Source organism: Pleurodeles waltl, chromosome 3_1, assembly GCF_031143425.1.
Source record: "Pleurodeles waltl isolate 20211129_DDA chromosome 3_1, aPleWal1.hap1.20221129, whole genome shotgun sequence".
NCBI classification, from domain to species: Eukaryota; Metazoa; Chordata; class Amphibia; order Caudata; family Salamandridae; genus Pleurodeles; species Pleurodeles waltl.
In genome coordinates, this window is record NC_090440.1 from 1,003,567,540 (window position 1) to 1,003,585,503 (window position 17,964).

General features: G+C 41.9%; 1 protein-coding gene across 7 annotated transcripts in view; it reads right to left on the minus strand.

The window, feature by feature from the left end:
* Positions 1–17,964, minus strand: part of RBMS1 (RNA binding motif single stranded interacting protein 1) — a 552,647-nt gene that overhangs the window by 210,286 nt on the left and 324,397 nt on the right. For all 7 annotated transcript variants that reach the window (XM_069224212.1, XM_069224217.1, XM_069224211.1 and 4 more), the window contains exon 2: positions 1,569–1,747. In XM_069224212.1, coding sequence (XP_069080313.1) covers positions 1,569–1,747 — 179 coding nt within the window. The remainder of the gene's footprint in view (positions 1–1,568; positions 1,748–17,964) is intronic.

Sequence of the window (17,964 nt, forward strand, 5' to 3'; positions counted from 1 at the left end):
CCCAATAGTCAGTATTATCATATCATTGCCTCAAAGGCCTTCGGTCAAGGCATACTTCGGCAATATAGATGGAGAAATATAGATGGTAATGCTAGGTGTTGCTTAAGAATTATGACATGGATATCTGCAAAATAAATTAAATTAACAACATTAAGACATTCCTACTTCAGCAATTTTCTAAACACAGACGGATATTTTGTGTGCATTCAAATGCCGCACCACTGCGCGGCCTGATGATGATGATGCATCCCTTGACTGCACAGATCAGAAGCAACATAGCGCTGTTGCATAGTCTCCTCTGCTCCTCGCATCAGACCCTCAACATAGGCACAACGCTGCATACAAAGTACTGTTTCAGCAGGACAATGTTGGTCCCTGTAGCCAGCTTACGCTCCATCATGGTCGGCCTGAACTATTGGATTTAGCTCGGTCTAGCATGACCACATAGCCTTGGTTGGAGCTTTAAGTTTCTAAACCCTACAATTACAGATCTTCTTTACAAATTAATATCTCGACTTCTACTGACTGAGTTTTTGTCAATTTGTACTTATTTTGTTCATTAAATTTTTGTGTGGTGTTTCCACATTAAGTGTTGCGCAAACACTTTACGAATTGCCTCTTAAGTTAAGCTTGCCTGCTCTGTGCCAAGCTAACAGATGGTGACCACAGGTTACTCTATGAAGTGTAACTGACTGGCCATGACTAGGATTATGGTCCCTACTTGGAGAGGGTGCATACCTCTGCCAACTAGAGAGCCAATTTCTAACACTTATGAGCTCAGTAACACTAGAAATACTCTTCAGAAATATATTTCCTTAAAGAGCATCCCCCTTAATGAATGTACCATTAGTGGCAATTTACCACACCTTCCAGCATTAACCAGGGCTCAATCCTCATTTTACATTCATCTTTTTTGTAAAAAGGGAGGCAAGATATACTCATAGTATTCTCACCATTTATTTTATTGGTGACAACCATGTTGTTAGCAGGGCACGAACAGCAGTGAGTGTGTTAGGGCCTCATAGAGAGCATACCAAAAAGACTGTTTCTGCTTCTTGCATCCACTTGATTGCGATTGGTAATCTGTGAGTAATCGCTATGAATGTAGTGGGTCCTAGCAATCTCAACTATAAAAAAAAAAGCTTGAGGTCTACATTAGTTGTGAGATTTAAAACAAAGTGTCTTATTTCCTAGAGGTGAGAAGAGTAGAAAGCAGTGCTACCTTGGAATGTTTTTATACACTGGCAATGGCAACAATCACGGTTTTCAAAAGACTGCTTAGCAACTTGACTTAAAGTTAACATAACTCTGGCACTCTAATTAATTTGGCCAGTAGTTCATGTACAAAAGTATTACAACATAACACCTTTACAGAGAAATTAACTCAAACACCCCACAATGCAAGTTAATTGTGACAAGTTTAAAAACATGTATCTTAGGGCTGAGTAACTGATTTACTTCACTAGTGTTTAAACGTAGGTGTCTATTTGATGTTACCACCCAAACAACAAATATTGAAGAATGACTTTAGAGTGAAATGTCGTTTCCATTAAAAAGAAAGTACTTACGGCTGGCACAGCTTGACCAGATCCTGGTCAGTGGTGTTTGGAGGAAGCCCTCGGATGTACAGGTTTGTTTTGCTTAACTGATCCCATCCTGAGCTGCTGCTGCTACTGCTGCTGTTGTTGTTAGTACCAGTGGTACTGGGGCTCGGTGGCGTCATCGGGTGGGCTGGGACAATAGACTGCTGTAAAGAAGAGGGCAGTGGTTACGTTGTGCTCCTGTTGCATGAGTAGTTCAACAAACTATACGCAGTGCGGAATCCTGATACTAGGGGCCAGATGTAGGAAGAAAGCAAATTGCGACTTGCAATTTGCGAGTCCGAGCGACTCGCAAATTGCAACTCGCAATTTGCCATGCAGAAAGGTGTCTCAGACACCGTCTGCGAGTCGCTATGGGGTCGCAAAGACCCACCTCATAAATATTAATGAGGTGGGTCGCAGTTTGCGACCCCATTGCGAGTCTGGGCACTCACGGGGATGGTGGCCTGCTGGAGACAGCAGACCTCCATGTCCGTGACTGCTTTTGCAATAAAGCAGTTTTTTTTTCCTATCTGCAGCCCGTTTTCCTTAAAGGAAAACGAGCTGCACTTAGAAGAAAAAAAAACGAAACCTTTTGTTTCGTTTTTTTCCAGAGCAGGCAGTGGTCCATAGCACCACTGCCTGCTCTGAAAAAATATTTTTTTGATCATTCACAAAGGGGAAGGGGTCCCGTGGGAACCCCTTCCCGTTTGCTAATGAGTTACCATCCACTTCAAGTGGATGGTAACTGCAAGTTCATTTGCGATCGCGTTGCGAGTCGCAAATAGGAAGGGAACACCCCTTCCTATTTGCGAGTCAGAAACGCATTTTGCGAGTCGGTTCTGACTCGCAAAATGCGTTTCTGCATCGCGTAGAGGCTTTTGCGCCTCGCAAACGGTGTTTTTCGCCGTTTGCGAGGCGCAAAAGCCTTGCTACATCTGGCCCTAAGACACATGCAAAGGAATGCGGCGTATTTCGCAAACATTTGGTTTAATACTATTGGCTATAAACAAGGTCATTGGACTTATGCGGCAAAAAGACGACCAAACACTGTGGCAGTTACACAGCAATTGTCTTTCCATTTAAGAACAATACCGTACTTTATACATTAGGGTAGTACTTTACGATTAAAAAATGGAGCATGTTTATGACAGCTATAAAAGTCGGGGCGCCCTGCCGAAATAACGTTGCCGTGAGATTGGATCTCGAAATGTCATAAGGACAAGCTATATAGTTCTTGCTGCTTCCTCATCTCGGGATAACTGCTAATGTAATGAAGCACACGATTTAGAAAGTTAATACGCTCATTCACAACAAGTTAGCACACAAACAAAATGTATTACAGGTGACGACTGAGAAGGTTGTGTCAGCAGCTCGCGAGGTCTTAACTGTGGGACAAAATGTACTACCAAAGGTCAGCTTTTAACTCTTCAGAATACGCGCCTGTACAAGAAAGGGAATTATCCCTTAAGAGCAGACTTCCTTCCGAAGAAGTCTGCCAGCTAACAGAATGAGACCCTCTAGCGTTCCACGACCACTGTGGGGAGAATGACCATTTGTGCCTTTCTGTAGGAGCAACAGAAACAGTAAAATGAAAATACAACCTTCGCAAGCACTCAATAACAGCTGCTCAGGTCACACATCCTTTGGCTCGGCAGTGTCAGCCATCATATATTCATTTGGGATGACCCAAAACGTACAGTGGGCAAGAACAGAGCGGCTGCGCTACTGTTTCTGGACTCATCAGCTGCACTTGACACTGTCTACCACTACACATAGACTTCACCATCCCAGAATATGTGAAACTGCTGTGAAATGGATTACTTTTTACCGCAAAGACAAACAAAGTGTAGTTTACATACCACCTTTCGCAACAGCTCTTCATACTCAACACACTCAAGGCACTCTGAGTTGTCCATACAACCTCCAAAGGAAAGGAACTGATACAAATAAAAATGTAAGTTAAGCAAACAAACAAAACAGGACACTGGGCAATCCAGGCTTGCACAGCATCATGCCACCTTACCATAAGAAATCCATACGAGGCACTGATTTGTAAGTGCAGGCCAACAAGCTCTGGAACTCTCTACCAACCAAGATTCAAATATTTCAGGAGTGTATACATTTAAAACAATGGCTATTCTCAAGATAACTACATCACCATACAACCCTGGGATTGAGCCTTGAAGGATAATTGCACTATAAATATAATGTACAATTTGTAGCCCACATATATGTTAACAATCCAACCATCACACTACTTTATATGTTGAGGTTATCTAAAAATAGCTGACCTACATAAGGTTAGCCTGAGTATTATATAGTAATGTCAATGCATATAGAAACATTCTGACATACACAAACACTGACACCACAGAATTGTTACTTATTCCTCTTGCACTCACATAAGAGATATCTGCTATGGTCTTGTACATCACCTAGTACAGTGGCAGCCTCTAAAACAGCCATCACCAACGGAACATTCATGGGATAACTGAAGAGCTATGTCCCATACTAGCAGATAATAGGACTTAAATAAAGTGCACTCCTTTACACCTCAGAATGACATTCAGATATGAGAGGCTAGTAAAAAAGCCCATCCCAGCAGATCGCGCCACTACCTCACTCTCCAACTACGCCACCTCAGAAACAAAAACTTTAAAAAAAAAAAAAATCTCAAGTTGGACAACCCAGTACAGTAAGCAGCTAAGAGTAGGACGATGATCATAAGAAATACCATAAAGGGACAGGCAGGGCATTCCAAAGATGCTACCTCACTGAAAACCATAAACTGTGCATGTTATTCTCACACCACCTCATCCACCACTCTGCTTAGTGCTGCGCCCCATAACATAATAATCACACTTCTGTGATAATCACGTATGACATGGAAACACTTCACTCACAGAATACATTATTTTATTTTTTAAACACAGTCTTCCAACCACACTCCATTTACGGCATAGCGTGTTACCCATGTAGGCAAGAGCTTCAGTGCCAAACACAGGGGTAGTAAACGCTAAATAAAATGCAAGTGTGCCACGCCACATGAAGTCATTTGGTTACTATGAATAACAATGAGATGGGTGTTGTGAAATCTCGGGGCTAGAATGTGCATTAAGCCCTGGGCAAGGACATACGATTGAGTGTGGCTTAACACAGTATTTTTATCAATCTTTCTAAAAATAATGCATACTTTTTAGAGTGATTAATAATTGGCCAATATAATTGGCAAATGCATTCATTCCAAAGTCTCAACAAACATTATTATTAGCAACAGTATGCACACCCTAATAGAATTATACCATTAAGGCACACTTTTGTTTGCTTTAAATTAATCTGAACACACCACACTTTCCCAATGGATAAAATAACTGCCCACTAAGAGCGAACCTGTCAATTCCATCCAAGATCTAACAGTCTATTAGAATAGAGCAAGCACTAGGAGCCTATAGGCGAACAATGTACTTCATGCTGACAAATCACCTGTACCGAGGGGCAAACATCGGCTTTGGCGTCATGTGGTTCATTCAGAGACTAGCCAACAGTAAAGGAGGCCGCTGTTCACCTGTGACTGCTATTAACTGGGTCATTAATATTAATTGTGGCCCAGCTTACCTCGCCTTTGCATACACTGGTGGTAAGTAGTTTAAAGGGCAGCAATAACAGATGTTCTTGGTTTCGCTGACACTGTGGAACTGGGGACCGACCGGAAGGGGGTTGTGTGAGAAGGGCTGGTAAAGGGAGGAGTAGAACATTCCAGGGCAGAAAGAAATTCGATACTGTAAAACCCATTATATAAAGCACTTAGTTAAACCAAATTACAGTGCAAAGCGGTGTATAAAACATATTTTAAATATGCCCGTTTGTTGCTGCCTTTCTTCAAGTAATTGGCTTATGTGAAACAACTTACAAACTGCCACATGGTAGTGACATAGAGGTGAAGTGGAGAAGTTTACATTTCCGGAGTTCGTCTCAGTTGGTCAACTAAGGTGTCCCAAAGTCAGGTGTGATAACCTGTTTTCACCCAGCAGCATGCTGCAATTATTATGGCATAATTTTAACAGTAAAGAGAAAACTACACGTCCCAGAATGCTGTTGGCTAAAAGCCAATAATGGCTGAAGGTGTCACGTGGGACTGCTTAGTTCCTCATATGTGATTAAAAACATCACTCTCATGTGGTAACATAATGGGATACCCATGTCAGGCCCTCGTTCTTCAAAACATTATTTTGATAGCACATAACACACCCCCTCTCTCAAAGAACATGCCAGACGGACTGCAAGCCCGTGTTGAGGTCAAAAGGGATGACCATTCACCTGTTGGGTTCAACCAGAAAACCAGGGCCAGGAAGTCCTCCAATTGGCAATGAAGGACTAACCACTTTAAACTGGCAAATCAGACAGAAATGACCAGGCAGGGATATGGACAAGGCTGGAGCAAGATGAGAAGGGCGCTGCTGTTGGCATAACATTAATGCACACTGCTCCATGTGCCTCTCAGAATACTGGCACCCTGGGCCTAGTCTGCCCATGCTAAAGGCCGGCTCTGGCTACAGGTAACATGCTCCTCTCTGCCACTGGCACATCCACCCACTGACCTATCTTTCTAGTTTATCAGCATTAGCATTTTTACCGCACCTCTAGCGATGCATGCTCTTCCCCCTGTGAGTAAGGAAATCACGTGTATGGGAAAATATGATGCTTAGTTTTCAAATGTGAAGCCTTGTCAAGGGGTACTAAGCACTTAATTAATACAAATAAAAAGAAGAAAGAAGAGAGAAACTTCGGAATGAAACCGGCGCCTCGTTACAGCTAGCGGAAAGTTTATGTGGACTCTAGCCACAAGTCAGCCTGCTTCGGGAGGACGGAATTTAGGGAGCTACTTAAAACCATACCACCTTTGCTATGTTCAAAATCTACCGAAATAACAGTAAGGTACATCCGATGAGAGAGCAGCATTACTAAAGATGTGTCTGAAATTAAAGGTGTGCACCCTTTAATTCAGGAACAAGTTTCACCTGCTGAGTAATGGAAAGCTGTGTATGACACCTCGAGGCAGACCGTTAATGTTTTTGTGGACTTCATAAGTTAAAAGCAAGTCCCAGAGCAGAAATTGCTGCTGGCAAAACGTCAAGATGGCTGAAGGTGACACGTATTACTAGTTAGCCACATAGTCCCAATTCTGAAACTGTTCCAACTGTAGATGTAAAGTGTTCCAATGTTGGCTGTTCAGCTTATGTGTTCATTAAAAGATGCGCATTCAGTGAACTCGCCAGCGATGCCGCCGAGGACAATCACTTCCCTGAGATAGGGCTGTATTTGGATGGCACTCCTGCGATCAGCAGAGTTCAACAGGAGAACAGAGGCCTATTTACATGCGCATGCGCCTTGACGAAAATCCCTAAAAACAGAATTGTAGGACGGTGGTCTTAAATGCAATAATTACAATGCAAAAAAGACTGTGTTTCTGGGCAAATCACTCAATCTCCCCCTGCCTGAACAAAAAAGATGGATGTGACTTTATGTAAGGTAACTGGTGTTCCTGCAACGCACGCCAAAACATTTGGGTGGAGTTCATGCTATATGGAAGTAGAAACAAACGAGGCTAGGCTGTTTCTGGTAGATAGAACAGGAGAGAAGATGGCCTACAGATTCACTCGTAAGGAGTGCTAGTTTGGAAACTGCAAAAATAGTACCTTCACAGTAAAGTAGCCAGTGGAAGGACCCTGGTCAGTAGCCAATGGCCACTGACCGGACGGAGCACATGGTTCAGATTCCACCCGTAGGCATTGAGAGCAGGACAGCAAAGCAGCACCGAGCAGGACGTAGAAGCAGATGACATGCTGGCCAATGAAAAGCATGTACATAAGAGCGACTTTGGACTAAGAAAATTCAGGTAAGTAAGGGGTGTGTTCTAAGCCTCTTACGGTTTTTTATTCACTAAAGATTTTGAAAGAGCACACGTGCAGGTGAAACCTAAGAATGGTCTTTCAATCCACTGTGGCCAGAAGAGCAAGTGGGTATGTAGAACATTAATCATATAGTTTTAAGAATATTAAAAAATTTGCCATTGACCGCTTTGGAGAAGGTTCGCTAAATGTGTGTATTCTAAATATTAACTTCTATTTGCCAATTTCCACAGTTGAAGTTTAATAGAGTGCTGATGAATACTTACAAGAAAAAATATTTTTTACAGGCCTAAAAAAATCATCACCATAGACGTTTTCTACATCCTATCCCAGATTCGCAGGTAAAAGTAGTTTGGCCCCCCTCCACAGCCCACTCGAAGATATCAATGTCAAGTTTAAAAAAAAAAGTAGATTTCAGTCTAGGGCATGCATCTCTGCTTACTCAATGATTATTTTCAGAAGGCACATAACGGTAATTGCAACATTCATGGCAAATAATTGCATCTAACATGCAAGATGAGGGGCTGGGACTTACTACTTGAAACTTTTAACGTGCATGATCCTTCCGTCTGAACACATGGCACATACCACATCCATGCGAGAAAACACCTACAGAAATTAGGCCGAGCAGCACTGAACCCCATCTTGCACTCAGCCTACAGAAAATAGGAAATTAATACCGAGAAAAGAAATAACACCAGCAGACTAACCCTCTCTAAAACAAGGAGTTTAGATGCAAAGGCACAGCCAGTTGTTCGTTTAGATTAGTTGGGGGATCCAAGATGGGGGCAAGGAAGCAAACTGATCAGCTATCATTAGTATATAAATGTCAATAAGGATAGAAGATATCTTGGCGGCAAAAAGAAAGGACATGACAATGTTGTGACATAATGTCCGAGCTGATACATGTGATGGTGTACTAATATGCTGTATGTAATCAAAAATGCAATAATGTTTGTTTAAAAAAATCATGCAAGATGAGACTACTTTGTAATTACTTCCAAGAGAGTTGCATGCTAGTGTCAGAAAATAGTAATGGAGTGCAGCTTCCAGATATAGATTGCAATTTTTGCTGCTTTCATTTGTGGCCCAAAGGCATTGTCAGAAACAAAAAACACTCTGAGCTGGACAATGGGGCAAGAGCTGTGTCCCAGGCCAGTGCCTGGCTGGCAATGGCAACATCAATGATTTCAAAGCATTGCTCAGTGCACTACGCCATTCCTCACATTACAACGACTTCTTGCACAGAAGCAACTGTCAGTTTAAAAAAAAAAAAAAAAGCACATTGTCAAAGCTAACATACCTTACCTATACGAAAGGTATTGGCTTTCGCAATGTGTTTTGTCATATTGTACACTTGTGCGGCTGCTGGAGTGGGGAAGATTGTTTTAGATTGAAATGCAGCAGACTGCAGTGGCGCATACAGTTTTGGATGGAGGCAGATTGGAACGGGGAAAATTGTTTTAGACTGGAGTTGGGCATTGTGTTTTGGACTGGAGTGGGGCAGATTGCCTTGCATTGCAGCGAGGGGAATTGGATTTGGGATGATTAGACTAGGGTGGGTTGGCATGGATTGGATCTTTGTGAAGTGAGTGGGGTGGATTGGTGTGGGTGGATTGTGGTGTACTGCACGATTATGTGTTAAAGCATAATTTCAGAAATAACACATAATAGAGAAACAAAGTCGAATTGCAATATTTCAAACAAGATAGACATCTTTTGAGAAGAGCACCCAGGAGCAAAAACAAAAGAAAACATGAGTGGAAAGGGAGAAAAGATGACCAGTCACAAGTCAGGGCACTAGAAGTTAAAAAGAACAAAATAGTACCCCAATCAAGTTTGGAGCTGTGGACGGGGACTGATTAAGTTGAATTCATCGGTGCTGGGTCCCTGTATCACAAGGAGGAACAGAAATTGCAACAAAGTCTCACAAGCGAGGTGCATGCACTAGCGCGTGCACTCAGAGGCTCAACCCTAAAGATGCAGTAAAACTAAGTGCAGTAAAACACTAACAAGCATTGGCAATGCCAATGGGTCTAGCATTAAAGGAATGTTGATTGGCAATGTGAAGCATTACAAGTAAATAGCATAAGGATTAATATGCATGTGTGGAACCAAAGAACTGTAGAACAACTGGTGAAGGTTAAAAAGGTCAAGTGACTATCAAGCCAGACCTAAAAATCCACATAGGTTAATAACTGCCCTCCTCCCATCTGTGCTGCTTCCAGACAACACAAATGATCTAGTTATCGAAGTCTCGTAGCATTCCAATGTCATGTGTGTACCTCTGAAAGTTCAAGCATAGGCAGCTGCCTGAACAAAATGATCACTGCCCTGCAGAGACCATGCACTTTTTTGTGGAAGCACACAAATTCTGACCAATCAAAGCGTGTACTCATAGACCCAGCATATGGGCACAGCCAACGCCACTCTCTAGTGATGCTCACATAAATGTCTAGTGACAACTACGCTGTCAAGACAGACCCAAATAAAACATTTGCTGTGATTGGCACTCTTGTTGTTCTGTTTGAACTCTCGAAGAACAAAACAATGCATGAACACCAAATGCTTGTTTATTACAGTAAAAGAACACACATGAATGTAAATGTCATTTTCTTTTACTTTTTTCATGTTGCTGTGAAAAGCCAAAATACATCAATTTTCTTTGAAAGGAAGATAATAAAAAGTAAATATTTAGCTAGTGTGTCTGAGTATTCTGGGCACTGTGGCTTGGTCCTTGTTGTTCATTTCAGAAATCAATATAGTTAAACTTGTAGCCTTCATTTGCTTCAGTTAACTTGTCCCAGTTGGTGCCATGTAAGTAGGTGATATATTATGGCAGTATTCTCTTATATCCAGGACCACTAGAATTATGCAGCATGGTTGACTAAATTGTGCTGCAAGAAAAGGCAAATTATGAGGTACAATTTGTGATAATATTATTTCATTTTATTGTCATTTTTAGGTTGACCGCACAAGCGCTTGGACCTGTTGTAATCTATCCGTGGTCTTTTAACCTCTCCTATCACTATCACTCATTTATGGGCTTGCCTTTCAAAAATCCTGTTATCACTGGTAAATGCGTTACATTTGTCCCTCCTTGGGGCGATTTTGTTACAATCATGGACATCAACCCTGTTACATGGATAATTGCACAATTGCTGAAATGTCTGACTGAGAGCGAACTTCTTTTTCCTTTTGTGTGTCTCCTTCGCGCTCATGCTCATAGTAGCAATGGCGCTTTGAATCAGCTCACTTATGTCAACTGTTTTACATTTCATTTTCAATTTAAGGGGCAAGAAAAGTCCAGTTAGGAATTTACAACGTTAACAGCTCTAACTGAAGCAAACAGGAGACCCATTGCATTGCAAATGCTTGTTACATTTGTTAACACTCTTTAAGCATAGGTTACGCCTCACGGGTACCAGTTTAACACATAAATATAGGAATAAGGAACAGAAAGGTGATCAGTAAACCATGGCAAAGGGCCTTCTCCACTGCGCCGCAATACGTGTTGCTGCATTTTAAGTAACTTTTGAACCAACGGAGAGAGAAACAACTTTTTTTTTGCTAAAATCTGCAGATTATGCAGCAGATGATAAGATTATGTGGCAAATCCATAATTATGCCAAAAACGCGTGCATCGCATAATTCTACTGGCCCTGATTATATCACAGCTATGATAATCAGAGAATACTTTATGTTAGGGAGGACAGGGTTTGGATTTAAGCATGGCCTTGACTATACACCTTTCAGATTATACCAGACTCTTAACATACAAAGCTTGTTTATCCTAAATCTATCAATATGCCATGGCTGTGCATAGGCAGAGGCTCGATTTAACGGTGGGCACTGTTCAGGCTAACTTGGTGACCATGACAGTGCTCTAAATATGTTAGCATGTTCATTATGCCATGATTTGGTCTACAAGACAGTTCAGGTTATATCCCTGCTGTCCTCCTCACTTTAGTTTCTGAGGATGCGTCTTGTGAATTGGTCTGACAAGTTTACTTCTATGGAGTCACTTGGTTTCACAAAATGTTACTGTAAATAAGATGAGGTTCCTCATGAGGCCCATGACTTAGGTTGCCAACTGAAGATCAAGAACATTGCCCCCTCCCAAGCTGATATTCTCCAGTTGAACACATTGTGTAATTCTTGGACAGATCATTTCATCTCACTGTGTCACAGTTCCCTTGTTTGCATAATTGTAAGCACATACTAAGTGCCGTATCAACGACTGCAGAATGTATCTAATGGTAAAATGTTTGAAGTTCTGTCAGATTCAATTAAAAGCTTTAAATAGTTTTTTTGCACTTGCTGGGCAAATTTTGCACGAGCAAATGTACGCATGTATATTTCTTCACCTGAAAATGGAATTCACAAAAGGTTGCAAAGAGCAGGTCTGGAAAACTGCAACTGTCACAGGTTTCCAGACCTACTTCTGTCAACACTTGTGAATTCCTGAAAGTCTTAAATCTGCACAAAAGCAAGGACACAGGCTTACGGGTGCACTTTCGTGACTTTGTAAGAACTGAGCACATATTTCACACTAATTCTTCATTATTATTTTTCAGACATATTTTTTTGAACATTTGGCATACATAAAAAAAACATTAAATTAAAAGTTGCACTATAATTTTGTAAACTATCTGCAACCTTTGTCCATGTTTTCAAGTCATATATTTTTTTGAGTGAATTTTTTTTTCAAAATAAAATGACCAATCTTACTTCCATTATTCTAGACATGGTAAGCTATAATTCGGGGAGAATTGCAAACAGCCACAAATTGTTACATTTTGCAAGCAGGCTACATATTTTTATACGGAACCAACGTGATGAATGCAAGCTGAACTGAGCATGCAACTCACTCCATTTCTTTAGAGCACCCCCTCCCCGAAAAGTGAAGTTTTGCTTTATTTAACCATGTACCATAGAACATCTTACACAGATGGCTAATTAACCTGCTTTAGCAAAAGACAAACCTTGTTCTCACAACCAAGCTATTGTGCTGTAACTGGTAGCCAAAGGGTGTGTGCTGCAGGGGGTGGAGACTATGGCCATCATTAAGAGACTGGCGGTCATCAGACCAGCCTCCCCATGGCGATCTTACCGATGCAGACCTGACAGAAAAGACCGCCACATCACGAGTTTTGGGGCTTGGCAGATGCCAAACCTCCACAACGCCGCCGTGCCCGCACAACGATGCGGCCAGCGGTGTGCACCTCCAACCCGGCCGATAACGAGGCTGCAGACCGCCAGGCTTTCCGTGGCGGTCATCCCGCCACGAAAACCCTGGCAGTCACGCACCCAGCAACAGGAATCCCCATTCTTGTTGCTGGCACACGCACCCCCACACATGTACACACCCCCTCACCCATCCACACTTACAAACAACCCATTATCCCTTCATGCACGCATTCACATACTCATCCCTTAGCATACGCATTAATCCACACAGACACTTCCACTCACTCGCATACATGCAGACACTTGCCATCAGCGTCAAGTCGTAATGAGGCCAACGATGTTTAGTAAAGATAAAGGAATGCAGCAAACTGAACTGTGTCATATGGTCTTTACTCATCAATCACCTTAAAGAGTTACCCATCATTCAATGATGCTCACACATTCGTGTAGCATGAAAATGTTATGTTTACACTATTGCTACCACATCTTCATAAACGAAATTAGACTGTGCTCTGTCTTGTAGTGGATTGTAAGCTCATTCTCGCACTGAAATCGAAAATGACAGAAAGTGTGCTGTACAAATGCCAAGACAAGGTAGTATATAACTGAGTTATTGAATTGCAGAGCTACATATGTATAACAAAAAGGCCAAAGAAGGAATGGGCCTACACAAAGCAAATAATTGTTGGTTAGAGGTAATCTCTACAAAAAGAGCCATGATTGACTAAGCATGTAGAATGAAGTTCCCATCACTCGTTAGAAGTGATTTCTCCAAGGAGATGCCATGGACCTATTATGCAAAGACAACAATAGTTCCCTGTACCTCAAAACTAATTTCATCAATAAAAGGACTACAGATTAACTTTATACTGCTTCCACATATTTTGTCCAATTGTCCCCCAGTCTCTCCATGTATGCCTGCTTGTGTGCTGTCTCACTACATCCAAGTTGTGTGTGGCTGCACATCTTTGTCTCTGAGGGTCAGCCTCTTTAAGTTGGTGTGTGGACATTGGCAATTGGCTACTCCTGGCTTGCCCTGGGATCTTTAACAGTCCACCACTCCTAATTCACTGTTTTTGACAATTCCTTGCACTCATTGCCTCACCCTTCAATTATAGATCCTGCCTTCTCCTGCTCAATCTTTCCCTCTTTTTATTCCTCCCCTCACCTCCTCCTTAACATCTACCCATCACATCTAGTGCTCTGGGCTGCCCTTAGCGCAGCCTGAAGTGTCATAGAAGAAAAACAACATAACATGTCTCTTGCTCTGTGTGTAGAGAGGACTGCATGTCAGACTGTATGTGTAGGAGTGCCTGTAAGTACACATGCAATAGTGCCCGATTGTCAGCTTGTCTGTGTGCAGACATGTTTGTAGGTTATGTTACAGAATGCACATATCTGTCATGTACGCAGTGAATGTGGAATACATATATGTGTGTGTGTGTGTGTGTATCTGCATGTACCATATATAATGGCCTAACCTATTGCTTGTATCAATGCTTGTTGGAAAATGCGATAAAAGACCATCATTGCTTAACGTGATTCTCTGGCAGGTGTTGTCAATAGCCAAGCTCGCAAATGTTATCCTCGAATTTGCCTCCGGCCCTAACAATTAGGTAGAAACACTAATAGTAATTAAAGTAATACAGCTTCCCAATCCCTACTAGCCTCCATTTTTGACCAGCTAAACATCTGCACATAACAAAATGTATTACAACAAGCAGTAAGTTGGACATTTTTCTCTTAACAGGATGCTTTTCGAGTCTTTCTCTAAAGGTTTTCCAAACACGAGGATGAAGACAACGGGTATTACTTGAGTTATGTAGACACTCAAGTGCTGTCTCGTCCACTAAGAAGAAAGAAATTTAGGAAGGGAGGGAGGGGCAAAAACTGCATGTATTTAAAAAACATAAAAATAAAAGAAAACCACCATGCATACATTTTTTGTGGGTCTACTTTAACTTTCACACTATAGTATGCAATGTTTATGATTACTGACTAGTTTTAGAACAAATACATCCCAGAGGAAAGTCGAAATGTACAAAACATTCTCTTTCCTTTGTCTGACACTATATCTTCGAGCTGCACCAAGATATTCAAAATGAATAATACGTTTCTATAGCTCAGTCACAGGAAGACATTGTTATCAGACTGTAAAGTATGTTTGACATCCTCTTGGCAAATTATATTAGTAGTATCAAGGGTATCTGCAAGTACTCTTAGTTAGAAAGTTCATTTTTAACCCATATATAACAAGCAGTGGCATAGCCTATACGTCTCGGCTTTGGGACCTTAAAAAGTGTTTAGCCATGCCTGTCCCGGATTAGGAAAAGGGGTGGACTCTCCTCAGATATCATTTATTTACACGTATTGCAACAGTGGGTTTGGAAAAGGCAGGGCAATGTGTAACTTATCACTATAGTAGTCAGACTGTTTTTTTAATGGTGAATCCATGGCCCGCACTCAAGGTTTTGGTCCCTACAGATTGTGACATGCTGTCGCGAGCCATGCTGCACCAGGAACGCAGGCACGGCACCTGGTATTGAGTCACAGCGTCTATACCTGTAGCCTGCCAGAGTTCGTGCCAGTGATGAAGACCTACCCTGTCACTTAGAAATCATGCACTCAACTGCTGTCACCAAAGGTGATCCCAGGAAGGAAAAAAATCAGTGACACACGCAAAAGGAAGAAATGGAGGCCCAGGGTGTTAATGTGTCTGTAAACACGAGCCTTCACAACGTCCCAGTCAGCGCTGCCATTATTCTGTCCACGTCGTGCCATTCTCAATGCCCAGCATTCCCATCTGGTAATAATGCTAGCCACCACTAAAGAATCTACTATGGCAATGTGGTGTCTAGTGCAGGGTCCTGTCACAGCTCCAACCCTGCAAGGAACTTTAACTGAACTGTATTGCTTTGCCTGGGGAAAGGTGGCCGCCATGTTGAAGGATAAAGCGCAGTAGAGATAAAACATGCACTACGCAATATGGAAACCGAAAACATGACAAATCATAGAAATATATGCCGATGTCAGGAGGCTAACAGGGTACAACGAGATTAAAAGAGGCAGTTATGGGACGTTTGAATATGCATTCAGTAAAGAGCAAAGCTTACACTATGAACCCATATTCCAACAGGGACAAATATAAAAAAGTAGTCCCAGAATTAGAGCAATAAGCACCAGAGCACCACAATGGTAGCGAGGCGCAGCTCCCTGGGTGGTAACAAACAACAAAAGGAGGGAAGTAGTAAGATTACCGACTAGAAAGCAAGCATTTTCGTAGAACAGTCCAAGTTACCAATACGAGGCCCATGGGAGAACTGTAAGCCCACAGACTGAATACAGCATTTCGAAAGACGGTGCATGCTATGCCTAGGCTTGACCTAAATAGCAATCATCAGTGCTGCTCCATATCTCTCTCTTTGCGACACTTCACAAGTGTGTTTAGTTCATCAACTCAAGAAACGTGGCGAATAAACAGAGTTAATGGGGTGACTAAGGGCCACATGTACAAAGCATTTTTCTAGCTGCAAACAGGCCAATTCTGCAAACCAGCTCGTTTGTGACTAGAAAAATGTTTTGGGGGATGTACAAAGCCCAAATTGTGATTCGGTAACTTGTTACCGAATAGCAATTTGGGTTTCGCGATTCGGTATTAGGAAGGGGTGAGTTCAGGGCGTCCCTTCCAAATATTGCATCTGAATGGCATGCATGACTGTTTTGCGGCAGGGAATGAGGTTGCAAAACAATCACAGTTAACACCAATTTCACATTGGTGTTAACCCATTTGCAAATGGGAAGGGGTCCCCTCCCCTTTGTGAATGGTAGCAAGCGAAAATATTTTTTCAGAGCCGGCAGTGGTGCCACAGACCACTGCCTACTCTGAAAAAATGAAAACGTTTTCATTTTTCTTTTTGAAATGCATCTTGTTTTCTTTTAAGGAAAACGAGCTGCATTTCAGAAAAAAACTACTTTATTTAAAAAGCAGTCACAGACATGGTGGTCTGCTGCCTGCAGTAGGCCTCTATCTCTGTGAGTGTGGCAATTCCCAAATTGCGACCTACCTCATGCATATTGATGAGTTAGGTCATTTGCAACTCCAATTGGAATCGCAAACAGTGTACTTAATATTGGTGTACATTTTGTTTTGCAACTTGCAATTTGCGATTCCCAAACGGATCTCAAATTGTGAGTTGCAAAACAAATTATCGTACATCTTGCCCTAAGTAACAATGTGAACAGTCTACACATAGAACTTTCAGCACCAGTGTTTCCTCTTACAAAACAGCAACTTTTTAATAAACTAAATATATATAGCTTCTGACTGTACACAGCTATATCACTGAGTGATAATTACAAAATCAGGTTCACAGATAACATCAAACAAAACATTTATTTTTTATTTTGTGTCTTGCTACAGGCAGCTTTAGCTTCCTGAAAGAGCCAGGCAGTGCAAATCTGTCAGTGACTGCTGACCAGACCAGGCAGGGGCTTCACACCAGAGTCTCGCAGCCTCACTTGTGGCACCCCCCGAGCCCAGTTCCAGTAGGCGCTCTGCGGAGTAAGACGAGGCGACTTTGCCAAGGTTTGGTGTTTTTGTTTACTTCACTGCTCTCCCTCGCACCCGCTTATCACTGATTTTAATAGGTAACATATTGCACACTTCTGAATATACGCCCTAGAAAAGGAGCATGTTCTTTATTAGCAGACTGCACATCTCTGGTGGCAGTAGGCCCACTGTTGTTTAGCTCAGGGCTAGGCCACAAATGGGAATTTACTGTAGAACAGCTTCCATACCAACAATTATACGGTCACTCTAATTACCCCTGAGTTTAATATGTTTAGTTGCCTTCCAGAATTGTATTGCACCATTTTATAAGAGTCACTTATGTTTAAATAAAGAGATCAGCACTTAACAGAATGTGCAGAAAAAAGTCCTGTAAAGACATCCTGGTATAAAGGCACATTATACTATGAGCTTCGCCTTCATGGGCCAGCTCATTTCACTGATTAATGAGCACAGAAAATATCAATGCATCCCTCTGCCGTCCATTCTATGTGGTATCTCTTAAGAGATTCATAGACGGCCAGAGATATTCCACGAAACATGAATACAAACCACAGATTACGGTGGCTGAAGTCATTCCTGATCATTTCCAATTTATCACATTACTGAGACAGGACGGTGGTGAGAACACCATCAGATAATAATGAAAGTGCTTCTCTCCCAATAAGCTACATGAGCGCTGAAGAGAGGGATATGATGGAGAAGTTGATCAAGC